The sequence below is a fragment of the Narcine bancroftii genome, chromosome 7 (genome assembly GCF_036971445.1).
Source record: "Narcine bancroftii isolate sNarBan1 chromosome 7, sNarBan1.hap1, whole genome shotgun sequence".
Taxonomy (NCBI): Eukaryota; Metazoa; Chordata; class Chondrichthyes; order Torpediniformes; family Narcinidae; genus Narcine; species Narcine bancroftii.
The window spans coordinates 22510904-22523067 of record NC_091475.1 but is presented as its reverse complement, the minus strand read 5'-3'; the positions used below and the strand labels follow the sequence as shown (position 1 = coordinate 22523067).

The window sequence follows — 12164 nt, the reverse complement described above, 5'->3', positions numbered from 1 at the left end:
TGTGTAAAAGTCAACTCCCTCCCCCCTAGTATTTTTGGCCCAGGCTACCCACCCATCTGAGCTCCCAATGCCCTCACTGCAGACTTACCATCCGTGCTCCCGCCCACCCAAGCAACACGTAGTTACCGAGATCTAAAGTAGTATGCATGTAATAGTCGACCCTCTAAATTTTGCCCTAAAAATTGGTCCACAAAATTTGAAGCGCATATATACGGTAGATATATAGCCGGCCTTTCAGGCTCGAGCCCTTCTTCACGAAACTCTGCAGACGCTGTGACGATAGTCAAAACACAACTGAAAGGGTAATGCAACATTTTTCTTCAAGGGATGCCTACCCTGAAGACACACTCATCCTCTTGTACCTTGAAGAAGGGCTCAGGCCCGAAACGTCGGTGATATATCTTTACCTCTTATGAATGCTGCGTGTCCTGCTGAGTTCCTCCAGCATTTCTGTACTTTTACCACAATCACAGTAATCTGCAAGCTTTTGTGTTCACGCCACATCCACCAGCCCTTGGCACTGAAAGAGCCATACCTGGCCTGCTGTAGGTGGTAAGGTTACTATCACTGTTGGCGGGAGCAGAGGTGCAGCAGTTGATGCCACAGTCGTTGTGTTCCGCTCCTGTGTGGGGCCAAGTATCTGCCAGCCATGGTTGGTTCGAATCTCCAATGTTCAGCAAACCTGGTCTGGTGCAGAGCAGAAACACAACGAAGCAGATTAAATAGAAAATCGACACAGTTAAACGCAGCCACTTAGATACTCTGCTAACAATGGCTGCTGGAGGAACTCAACAGGTCGGGCAGTATCATGGGCAGAAATAGTCAGTCATTGTTTCAGAATGGAGGTGTGGACAGAATGATGGGAGAGGATGGAGATGTGGAGGGGATGGAGATGAGGAGGGGATGGATCCAAAGGGGAGAGGATGGAGATGAGGAGGGGATGGATCCAAAGGGGAGAGGATGGAGATGAGGAGGGGATGGAGATGAGGAGGGGATGGATCCAAAGGGGAGAGGATGGAAATGAGGAGAGGATGGAGATGAGGAGGGATGGATCCAAAGGGGAGAGGATGGAGATGAGGAGAGGATGGAGATGAGGAGAGGATGGAGATGAGGAGGGGATGGATCCAAAGGGGAGAGGATGGAAATGAGGAGAGGATGGAGATGAGGAGGGGATGGATCCAAAGGGGAGAGGATGGAAATGAGGAGAGGATGGAGATGAGGAGGGATGGATCCAAAGGGGAGAGGATGGAGATGAGGAGAGGATGGAGATGAGGAGGGGATGGATCCAAAGGGGAGAGGATGGAAATGAGGAGAGGATGGAGATGAGGAGGGATGGATCCAAAGGGGAGAGGATGGAGATGTGGAGGGGATGGAGATGAGGAGGGGATGGAGATGAGGAGGGGATGGATCCAAAGGGGAGAGGATGGAAATGAGGAGAGGATGGAGATGAGGAGGGATGGATCCAAAGGGGAGAGGATGGAGATGAGGAGAGGATGGAGATGAGGAGAGGATGGAGATGAGGAGGGGATGGATCCAAAGGGGAGAGGATGGAGATGATGAGGTCAGAACAAAGGTGGGATTCTCAATGGGCATATTTATCATACTTAGTGGGTGGATTTAAAAGAGGAGGTTGATAGGTTCTTAATGAGTAAGGATATCAAAGATTATGTGGCGAAGGCAGGAGAATGGGGATGAGAGGAGCAACACTTCAGCCATGATTCAAATGGAGTAGACTCGATGCGCCAATAGTCTGATGGAAGAGGAGCTATCAGCTATATTAAGGGGTGGAAGAAGCTTTGGAAAGACAAAGGGGTGACAGGCAGGAGGTGGGAGAGGTAAGGAGACAGGTAGAAAGAGAGAGACCACTGGGAAGGGGAAGGCCAGAGTAGCCGTTCTCAATGGTACCCAGATGCCCCCACACGCATGTTTAAGTAAAGGTCTTTCTTTTCAGCTCATGTCACATAAATATTTTTAATTTTTTTTGTATCCAGTTAGTAGAAGTTAGGAAAAACCCAACTACACTTGACTGCTTCACAGAGAAGGAGCCCCCATAAATTTTGAGCAGAGTCCTAAGGGGGGCCATAGTCAAAAAATGGTTGAGAATGGCTGGGCTAGAGAGAAAAGAACAGGTCAGGGTAAAGGAAGGGGAACTTGTAGGTGGAGGGACTTCCTGCACCTGCTGCCCTTGTTGAGGTTGCCAGGGGAGGATCTGCAGTGGAATTTGCGGGAGATGAACTCTGCAGCCTCTGTGCACCACCAGTGGAGGGAGGAAGTGGTCAGCAACAACGATGAGTCGCACTACAGAGATCTTGTGATGTAGTGCAAGGCTACCAACCTGAGTCTCAAAGTGTACAAGACAGAGATGAGTGTGGACTTCAGGAGGACCAGGAATGACTACCTTCCACAACACATTAATAATTAGGTAGTGGAGAGCACCAAGTTCCTCAGAGTCCACTTAACAAGAGACCCATTGTGGATACACATCTCCTCACTTGCCAGGAAGGAGCAACAGTGACTGCACTTCCTGAGAAGATTGAGATGGGCAAGGCTACCGGCCACCACCCTGTCAACTTTCTACAGGAGCTCTACCAAGGGCATCATGGCTGGCTGCATCACACTGTGGTACGGTTGCGGTAGAGCATCGTATCGGAGGTCAATCCACAGGACCATAAGAGTGGTAGAGAGGATTACTAGGATCTCCTTCCCCCCATCCCCCCCCCCCATCAACATGATCTACCAGGATTGTTGATTGAAGAGTGTTGAGGACCCCCTTCCACCCTGCACACATCATCTTTCAGCTGCTCCCATTGTGAAAGAGATACAGGAAGATCAGAGCCAGCACCACCAGGCTGAGGATCAACTTCTTCTCATGAGCAGTGAGAATGCTGAACGACCAAAGGAACTGCCCACACTAAACATCCGAGACTTTATTTATTAAACAAGATTTATTTATTTAAATATAGGTACAGTATGTACGTACTGCATATGTATAATTTATCTATCTGTGTGCTGTCTGGTTGTATGTCTGCATGTTTTTGCACCAAAGACTGGAGAATGCTGTTACATCGGGTTGTACTGATGGAAAAGAACTCCATTCCCATCCACACCCACACCTTGCAACTGATGAAAAGGATTTGGGCCATTAAGCAGTAAGTCATTCACTGCAGGACATCCAGTCTCTGACCTTTCCTTGCAACATTTTGGTGGGGGGTGGGGGTTAGTGTAGTTTAATTTCTGGTCAATATTGAGAGAAATTACACGCAGAAGCCAAGAAAGACATGTCAGGAAAGGATGAATAGATTGAGCCTCTTTTATCTCAGACTCTTACAGCACCAGTGACCTGGGTTCAAATCCGGTGCTGTAAGAATCTGAAGTTCATGTATTCTCCTTGTGACCTGCATGGGTTTTCCATTAAGAGTCAAGGGGTCATATTGCAACTTACAAATCTCTGTTGAGCCCACACTCAGAGTATTGAGTTCAGTTCTGGTCAACTCATTACAGGAAAGATGTGGAAGATTTACCAGGATGTTACCTGGATTGGAAAATAAGTATTATGAGGCAAGGTTAACAGAGCTGGCAGTTTTCTCTTTGGAGCTCTACAAGATTTTGAGAGGCAGAGATAAGGTGAACAGACAATCCCTTTTTCCCAGGGCAGAAATATCAAATACCAGGGGACCTGGTATTTGAAGGGAGGGAAGTTTAGGGGATAAATATTTTACGCAGAGAGTTGTGGGTGCCTGGAATACCTTGCCAGGGATGGTGGTGGAGTCTGAAACATTAGGGGCATTTAAGTCTCTTAGACAGGCACCTGGATGAAGTGTGTGTGTGTGTACAGTGCTGTCATGTTCTATGAATGGAGGGATATGCAGGCAGCAGAGATTTGGTTTTACTTGGGCATCGTGTTTGCACATATTGTGGGGTGAAGGGGCTTGTTCCTGGGCTATACCATTCTATGCACCATGAAGCAATGACACTCTCACCACATCCGCCCCCCCCCCCCCCCCACCATGTTCTTCCCAACCAGACCCCTATTTACCTTGCTCCGCTGCTCACGGTCTCTCCCCCTCTCTGATAGGCCACTGTAATTAAAAATAAAGCAGTTCCTGTTATGCATCACCCTACAGGAGTCATTGGAGCCAATTTAAAAAAATGTCACAACCCTTAAAATCTCAACGGTTTCTTTCCCAAGGTTTATCCAAGGGGAACTCTTCATCCCATTCCCTGAACTTGCTGTGGTCAGTAAAGTTGTTGCTTCCCCCCCAAACCCTCACTGTTGAAATAGGCACCATTCAGGGGAATGCAGCAACCCTTCTGGGGGACTGAATAGCTGTCCTTTTGTAAATAATTTACTTTGAATAAAGTCTATTTTTAATTTTTTTTTAAATGTCATCAACCTATCCCAGTCAGCTGGACTTTGCTATACCACCTTTGTGGAAAAGCTTTTCCAGACAAACACCTTTGACCACAATTCCATCAGGCAGTGGTCAGATCAGAATGTCCCCCAGATGTGGTGGGGTGGTTCCCTGATCTGACAGGTCATCTAACAGAATGACCCATCGCCAGTGTTCACAAACAAGTATTAGGACTTGGCCTGGGTGGTTGTGAGGGGAGTCATCCCAGTCAGATCCTTCCAGTATGACCAGAACATCACCCCATGCACGTGGTGCCCGAGATGACTGCGATGGAGTGAAGACAGTCATCCACCTCTGCAGAATGCAGATGTGCTAAGAGTGTGTGGAGGATGAAGGGTCCTTGTCATAGTTCATCCCCAGTGGCAGCATGATAGAGGACTCTCTGATTTATGGCCTTTTCCTGGGGAGGCACGCAGAATCAGACATCCAGAACTGCTGGAAGACCATCCACTCGGGGAAAGACACACTGTGGTCTGCCCGAAGCCTGTTGGTCTTTCAGCACCCTGAGATTTCGGTGAGAAAATGCTGCCAACTGGCACATTCCAGGCTGCAGGAGTACATGGTAAAGGATGAACTGAGGTGCTGCCAACGTGAGGGCGCTGAGGGGAAGGATCACAGTCTAGAGTCACTGAAGGGATGAGCCCTCAAACAACAGAGAGGGGGAGTAATGACAAAGTGCCTCAGTGATTGTAATGGTGTAAATAGAAATATACAGCAATGGAAACGTATAGATACAAAACTAAGGGTGGGAAGAGCTTTGAACAAGTTTCATTTTGTAAATAATTTATTATGAATACAGTATATTTTTGGCTAAACTTCATCAATGCCATAGCGACAGAAACATGTCGGATGGTGAATGATTCGGTTCCCTATGTCACAGAGCCTTTTGTCTGTCTCCAAACTATGTCAGGTTTGTGGACACTCTGTGAGCTGTGATACTACTAATGATCTAGAAGGTTGACACCATCAGGGACCAGCACTCTGTCCCCCTGCCCTACACATTCATTCCATCCACTGCCACATACCAATCTACAACAGGTTCCTCTAACACCACCTCTCAGACGTGAGACAATCTACCTTGACACACCAGCCTGATCTGGAAATATATTCACTGAGCCTAAATCCAAGGTCTTTCTCCCGGTGCACTGTGGGAGCACCATCACCAGAAGAAATGTGACAGTTTAAGGACTAGCTCAACCAGCACCTTCTCTACGGTAGTAAGGCCTGGTGGTACTAATGATGTGCAGTTCCAATGATGTCAAATTCTACCTCACTGCCTCCAGTGTTACCATAGTCCACATTGGGTCACCCTTCTCACCCACTCAATTCATCCAATGATAGATGGTTCTTTGTCTTGAATAATTTAAAAAAAAATGTGTTTATTTACAACATAGTAGAAGCCGATTCTGGTCATTTAAACCCATGCTGCCCAATTATACCCAATACAACTTACACCTCCCATATGCTTTTAGAGGTTGGGAGGAATCTGGAGCTCCTGGGGAGAATGGACAAACTCCTTACAGACAGTGCCAGATTTGAACCCTGGCGCTGTAATAGCAACACACTAAATGTTATGCAAACCGTGCCACCCCAACTAAGACCATTCTGCCCATGACTTCCCCTCCCTAATTGGCAATCTGTAGTCCAATTGTTTATGGCTCTTGTAGTCCTCGTCCAAGTCCTTATTAAACACGGGGAGCTTCTATATCCTTTCATGGATCAAAGGGATAGAGGGGAGTTCAGTGAAAAGCCGCAAAGGTCATGGACTCTTTATGTCTTTTCCTTTTGATGAATTTTACATTTAAATTTAGACCTACAGCATGGTAACAGGCTATTCTAGCCCACAAGTCTGTGTTACCCAATTTACACCCAATTCACCTGCACCCCTAGTACGTTTTGAATAGTGGGAGGAAACTGGAGTCCCCGGGGAAAACCCATGCAGACACAGGGAGAACGTACAAATTCCTTACAGACAGCATCAGATTCAAACCTAGGTCCTGATCACTGGAACTGTAAAGGCATTGTGTGAACCACTACACCAACAGCACCGCCCAAAAGGCACTTGAAAGATCACAAATCTGCGTCCTCCAGTTGATGACCTCTCGAGGAGCCTGTCTCTTTTATTTCCGTTTTTCAGCATCTGCATTATCCACCTCCTCCAGAGAGTTCAACTCTTTCTCAACCACTACCATCCAGTCTCGATTGGTCTCCATCCTATCACAGGCATTCCCTTTGTTCGCTTGACTCCTTCCCCTTCTCAGCAACTTAAACCATGCTCCATCTCTCTTTGGAAAATAACTTTTAAATTATTGTTTCTCTCTCCAGACACTGGAGTTTCTATGAGGAAAGCTTTTTGTTTGATCTCAAATTTCCAGCATCAGGTTTTGTTTTTCGGGCTAAAACAAAATGACAATTCTCTCAAAGTCCCGTCATTACCTCCGACGATGAGACAATAACCAGCTTTCAATGAACTCAGTCACATGAGCACAATGGAGAGAGAAGCAAAAGGCCCAGAAATGGTGGCAAGGTAGTGGGAAAAAGACAAAGACTGAAATGGTATATCTGTTAGAAAGTTGGGTCCAACAAAATGTTCTTCCTTTGTGCTGTCCGGTTCTAACAACATTCCTGGATCCCTCATGCCGCTGAACAGATTGAGCCAGTGAGACTCCAGAGATTCCAACCCAGTGTCCATGGTGGAGTGGGGGGGGGGGGGGAGTGGGGGTGAAAGTAGTTCGGAATTTGACCAATCAGGTGTCCCACCAAATATTTCCCTCACCACGCGTTGGGCAATCTCAGCCAGGGTTCAGTCATGACACTGAACGCCTTCGGGAGCATGGGAGTGTCCTCGGAGTCCAGGGGGGTGGGAGTAGAGGTTTGCAGGAATGGAAGGCAGGAAATCACAAGCACAAGCGGTGCATGCAGAAGATGTCAAACGGGCATATTTACCTGTCGGTGTAAAGGTGAAAGAGGGGACTGAAAGAAAGAAGCAAAAGAGAAGTTATCAGACAGCGGGAAGGAGGAAGAACAGACCCACAAATCACTGGATAGAAGATAGTTACAGGACAGTGGGCGTCAGCTTCGTTCCACAATGAGGCTCCCATCCTGGACTCCCTATCCTCTTCACACCCCTACCACATTTCCCAATAAAGCCCCAATACATTGAAGTCAACAGAGGCTGTTTGGTTCTGCATCACGGCCCCGTCTCCATCACCACTCAGCTCACTGAATACATTTTTTAAACTGTTTATATACAGCAGAGTAGAAGCCAATTCCAGCCATTTAAAACCCATTATTGCTCAATTACACTCAATTGATCTACAACCCTCATACGATTTTGAAGGGTGGGAGGAAACCGGAGCACCTGAGTAAAACTCTCGCAAACACGGGGAGAACGTACAAACTCCTTATAGACAGTGCCGGATTCAAACTTGGGTCACTGGCGCTGTGACGCACTAACCGCTATGCTAACCATGTCGCCCAAACGTCCCATCTGCATGCCTTTCACCATAAGACCGTAAGGCAAAGGAGCAGAAATATTCAGCCCATCGAGTCTACCCCGCCATTCAGTCATGAGCTGATCCATTTTCCCCACTCAGCCCCACTGCCCAGACTTCTCCCCATAACCTTTCATGCCCTGGCTAATCAAGAATCTACCAGTCTCTCCCTTAAATAGACCATTTGGTGAAGCAACACTCTGCTGTAGACTTTCCCTTCTCAGACCTGATAACTACTACATCCATCTCCTTGCCTCTCCCAACTATTTTTCCTCAATGTCACCCCCTTCACCTCCAGCAGCCATACCGCCACTTGCCTGGGCCCCGAGCTCTGAGAATACTGTTCACACTCTGCTCTCTCACCATGCCCCTGAAAAACCCACCATTGGGCTAAGCCTTTGATTGCTTGCCCCCAAAACCATGCTCTGGTCTGCATCAACGACAGGGATCTTCCAGTGGCCAACCATTTAAATTCTGCACCCCAATATTGCACTGACAAGTCTGTCCATGGTCTCATGTACTGTCCCACCAAGACCAGATGCAAATTGGAGGAGCAACACCAAATGTTCTGTTTGGGCACTCTCCAACTAGATGGCTTTAACAACAGAGTTCCTGGATAATGCTAGACCACTTCCTGTTCCCCCTCTCTTCTCCATCCCTCTGAAGAAGAATGAGAGGAGATTTGAAAGAGCCATTTAAAATTGTGGGGGTCTAGACATACTAAATTAAGGCAGGCTTTTACCATTGAGTGTATGTGAGATACAAATCAGAGGACATGGGTTAAGGGTGAAAGGGGAAAAGTTTAGGGGGAACTTCTTTACTCAGAGAGTGGTGGGAGTATAGAATAAGCTGCCAGATGAAGTGGTAAATGCAGATTCAATTTTAACATTTAAGAAGAATTTGGACAGGTCCATGGATGTGAGGGGTATGGATTGGGTGCAGGTCAGTGGGACTAGGTAGAAAAATAGTCCAGCACAGGCTAGAATGGCTGAAGGGCCTGTTTCTGTGCAGTAATGTTCTATGGTCTTTTGTTCAGCTCTCCACCCCCTTCCCTCTCCATTCACAGAGCCATCTCCCTTCCTGCTGCTGTGCCCTCCCTTCCTTATCCACCTGCCTATGGGCCTGTGCTCCTCATCCTGCCCCCCCCACCACCCCCCCAACTTTGTTTGGCCACCTGCCTACAGTTTGCTTATACCTTGATGAAGGGCTCAAGCCTGAAATGTTGATTATGTATCTTTATCTTTGCTACATAAAGTACTGCTTGACCTGCTGAGTTCCTCCAGCGTTGCGTTTTTACCCCAAGTCATTTGGCATGGCTGTCAAACTATGTTCGATAACACCCTTTCGAAGCCCCTTGTGACAATATGATGCAACAGAGAGTGTATATTGTTAGCTTCCGGGAAGATAGTTAATATATATGGAGGACAGGAGGGGCAGGCTGGGGGCAAGTCCTTACCAATCCCCCACTGACCTCTGTCCAACCTCCCTGTCCTCATTCTACTGACTCTCTCCCCGTGTCCTCTCAGCCATAACGAAGAGCTCCGATCTGCAACGTCGACTATTCTTTTTCTGCCACTGATGCTGCTCGACTAACTCCAGCGGATGGTTTGTGGCTAAAACGAGAGGGAGTAGGATTAAGGTAAGTGAGGAATGATTCAAAAGGGACCTTTCGCAGAGGGTGAAAGAGCTGCCTGGGGAAGTGGTGGAGGCAGGTACAAATCTAAATGATTTTTGGACAGGCACAGGGATAGGAAAAGCTGAGTGCAGCCACCTCAACAAGGGCTGTACGGCCTCCTGGGGGGGAAGCCACACAACATTTAAGGGGACCCACATTTACGGAAGAAACCAACTAAACTTGACTGCTTCAGAGCTAAAGGAGCCCCATAAACCTTGTGCAGAATTCTAATGGGTCCATAGACAAAAAAAGGTTCAGAACGGCTAGTTTAGAGGGATCTGGGCCAACTTCAAGCAAATAGGGAGAAGTTGGCACCTTAATCAGAGTAGACACGAGGAAGGTCTTGTGAGCAAGAAAATTGCAGTCACTGGGGTCTAGTGCAGCACAAGGAAGTGCTGGAGAATCTCAGCAGGTCACGCAGCATCCGTGGGAAGTAAAAGCCAGGCGATATTTCAGGAAGATCGACCAATTTCTTCATTCGGCACCCAGGTTTGGGGGTTTAATCCTTCCACTCCCCTCCAATCGCTGCCAAGACTGAGTCTCACTGCCTCCTGAGCGCCACAGCTCAGTGTCTCTCCATGGAATTGCCCGGTAAACCCGACGGTCCTTGTGAACCTTGAACCCTTTCCCCTCACATTCCATGCCAGCTGTTTGAAAACCCCTGCTGCCTGCACACATCAACATCAGACATGGTTCCCCGCTCAGTCTGGCATTTTTCCATGGAACTATAGAACATTACATCACAGAAACAGGCTCCTTTTCCTTCTAGTCAGTGCCAAACCATTTTTCTGCCTAGTTCCACTGACCTACACCCAGTCCATTGCCCTCCATGCCTCTCCCATCCATGTACCTGTCCAAATTTTAAAATTAAGCTCACATTCACCACTTCAACTGGCAGCTCATTCCACACTCCCACCACTCTCATATTCCCCCTAAACTTCCCCCCTTTCACCCTTAACCCATGTCCTCTGGTTTGTATCTCACCTAACCCTCAGAGGAAAAAGCCGACCTACATTTACTCTGTCTATCCCCTTCATAATTTTAAATACTTCTATCAAATCCCCCCCCTCCCCCATTCTTCTATGCTCCAGGGAATTAAGTCCTAACCTGTTTAACCTTTCCCTGAAACTCAGTACTTGAAGGCAGGAAACCCGGTTCAATTCCCCAAGAAGCCAAGAATCTGCACCCTTGTTATCCAGTTCTCTTTGTCTGTCGTCTCTAAACGTAACAGCGTGCTTATCCAAAGGAACAGCAAAACTGTATCCATAGTTACCAGGTTCCAGGCAGAATAGGAGAAAGCAGAATGTACTGAATTGTTTTGCAAGGTGCTGGGGGATGTGAGGTGAGAGATGGAGGGGTAGGGGGAGGACTGCACAGGTGAGAGTGGGAAACAATTAAAGTCGCGCATGCAAGTGGAAACTGGCAGAGAGATCGTTGGGGACAGGGTTGACAGTGTGTAAGCAACGTGGCCTTTTCCCAAACCATTCCATCAAACCCAGGGACCATGATGATGTTCCCGAGACACTTGTACAGGTTGGACAGTTGGAGAAGGTTCAGAGGGCCATGGGGTGAACGCAGGTAGTGCCACTCTCTCGAGAAAGCAGCTTGGCCACCATGGAGGTGTTGGGCTGAAGGGCCTGGTTCTGTGCTGTGTAACTCCATGAATCTTGGGTGAACAGTCTCCTGGGGCTGTGAGAGAGGAATTCAAACGTTAAGCGCGTTGGGGGCACAAATGTGCACCAGCTGGTCCCGTGCAGTGAGTGTGTTAATATCTCGTTCACACACTCGTGGGTCAAACTGTACAGAGCCCGCTGCACCACTCTACCCGCAGGCCTGGCAAATCTCTCATCTTAAATTGGGGTGGGGGGGGGTGGGTGTCAGTCGACTATTAAGGGCAAGAACTCACAGTTAACCACAACACCTGTGATATATGTGTATATATTCTGACAATACAGGACTCGAACATGGACTGCTGTACAGACACACACATGCACACATATTCATGACATGTTCATACATACACACACATACATACACATGTACACCAAACATATGCACATTCATGTACATCCACCCATGGATGCCTACTCTCACTGATGTGTAGACACACAGACAGAAACACATTCACACATGTATACATACATGCAAGTATGCATACATACAAACTTTTTACACACACGCTCACACACACTCACACACACGCACACACACACACACACTCACACACACGCACACACACATTCACATGCACACTCACACACACTCACATACACACTCTCACACACACACTCACTCACACACTCACACTCACACTCACATGCACACTCACACACTCACACACACACTCACACACACTCACACACACACAATCACACACACACTAACACACACACTCACACGCTCACACTCACACTAACACACACTCACACGCTCACACTCACACACACTCACTCACACACACACTCACACACACTCACACACTCACACACACGCACACACACACTCACATGCACACTCACACACACTCACACACACACTCTCACACACACACTCACTCACACACTCACACTCACACTCACATGC

The 12164-nt window shown here is 47.7% G+C and overlaps 1 protein-coding gene across 1 annotated transcript in view; it reads right to left on the bottom strand.

Moving 5' to 3' along the window:
• Positions 1–12164, bottom strand: part of robo1 (roundabout, axon guidance receptor, homolog 1 (Drosophila)) — a 523895-nt gene that overhangs the window by 37890 nt on the left and 473841 nt on the right. The window contains exons 21-22 of the mRNA XM_069892429.1: positions 4037–4079; positions 536–687 (exon numbers count right to left, since the gene is read on the bottom strand). Of these exons, the coding sequence (XP_069748530.1) occupies positions 536–687; positions 4037–4079 (195 nt within the window). The remainder of the gene's footprint in view (positions 1–535; positions 688–4036; positions 4080–12164) is intronic.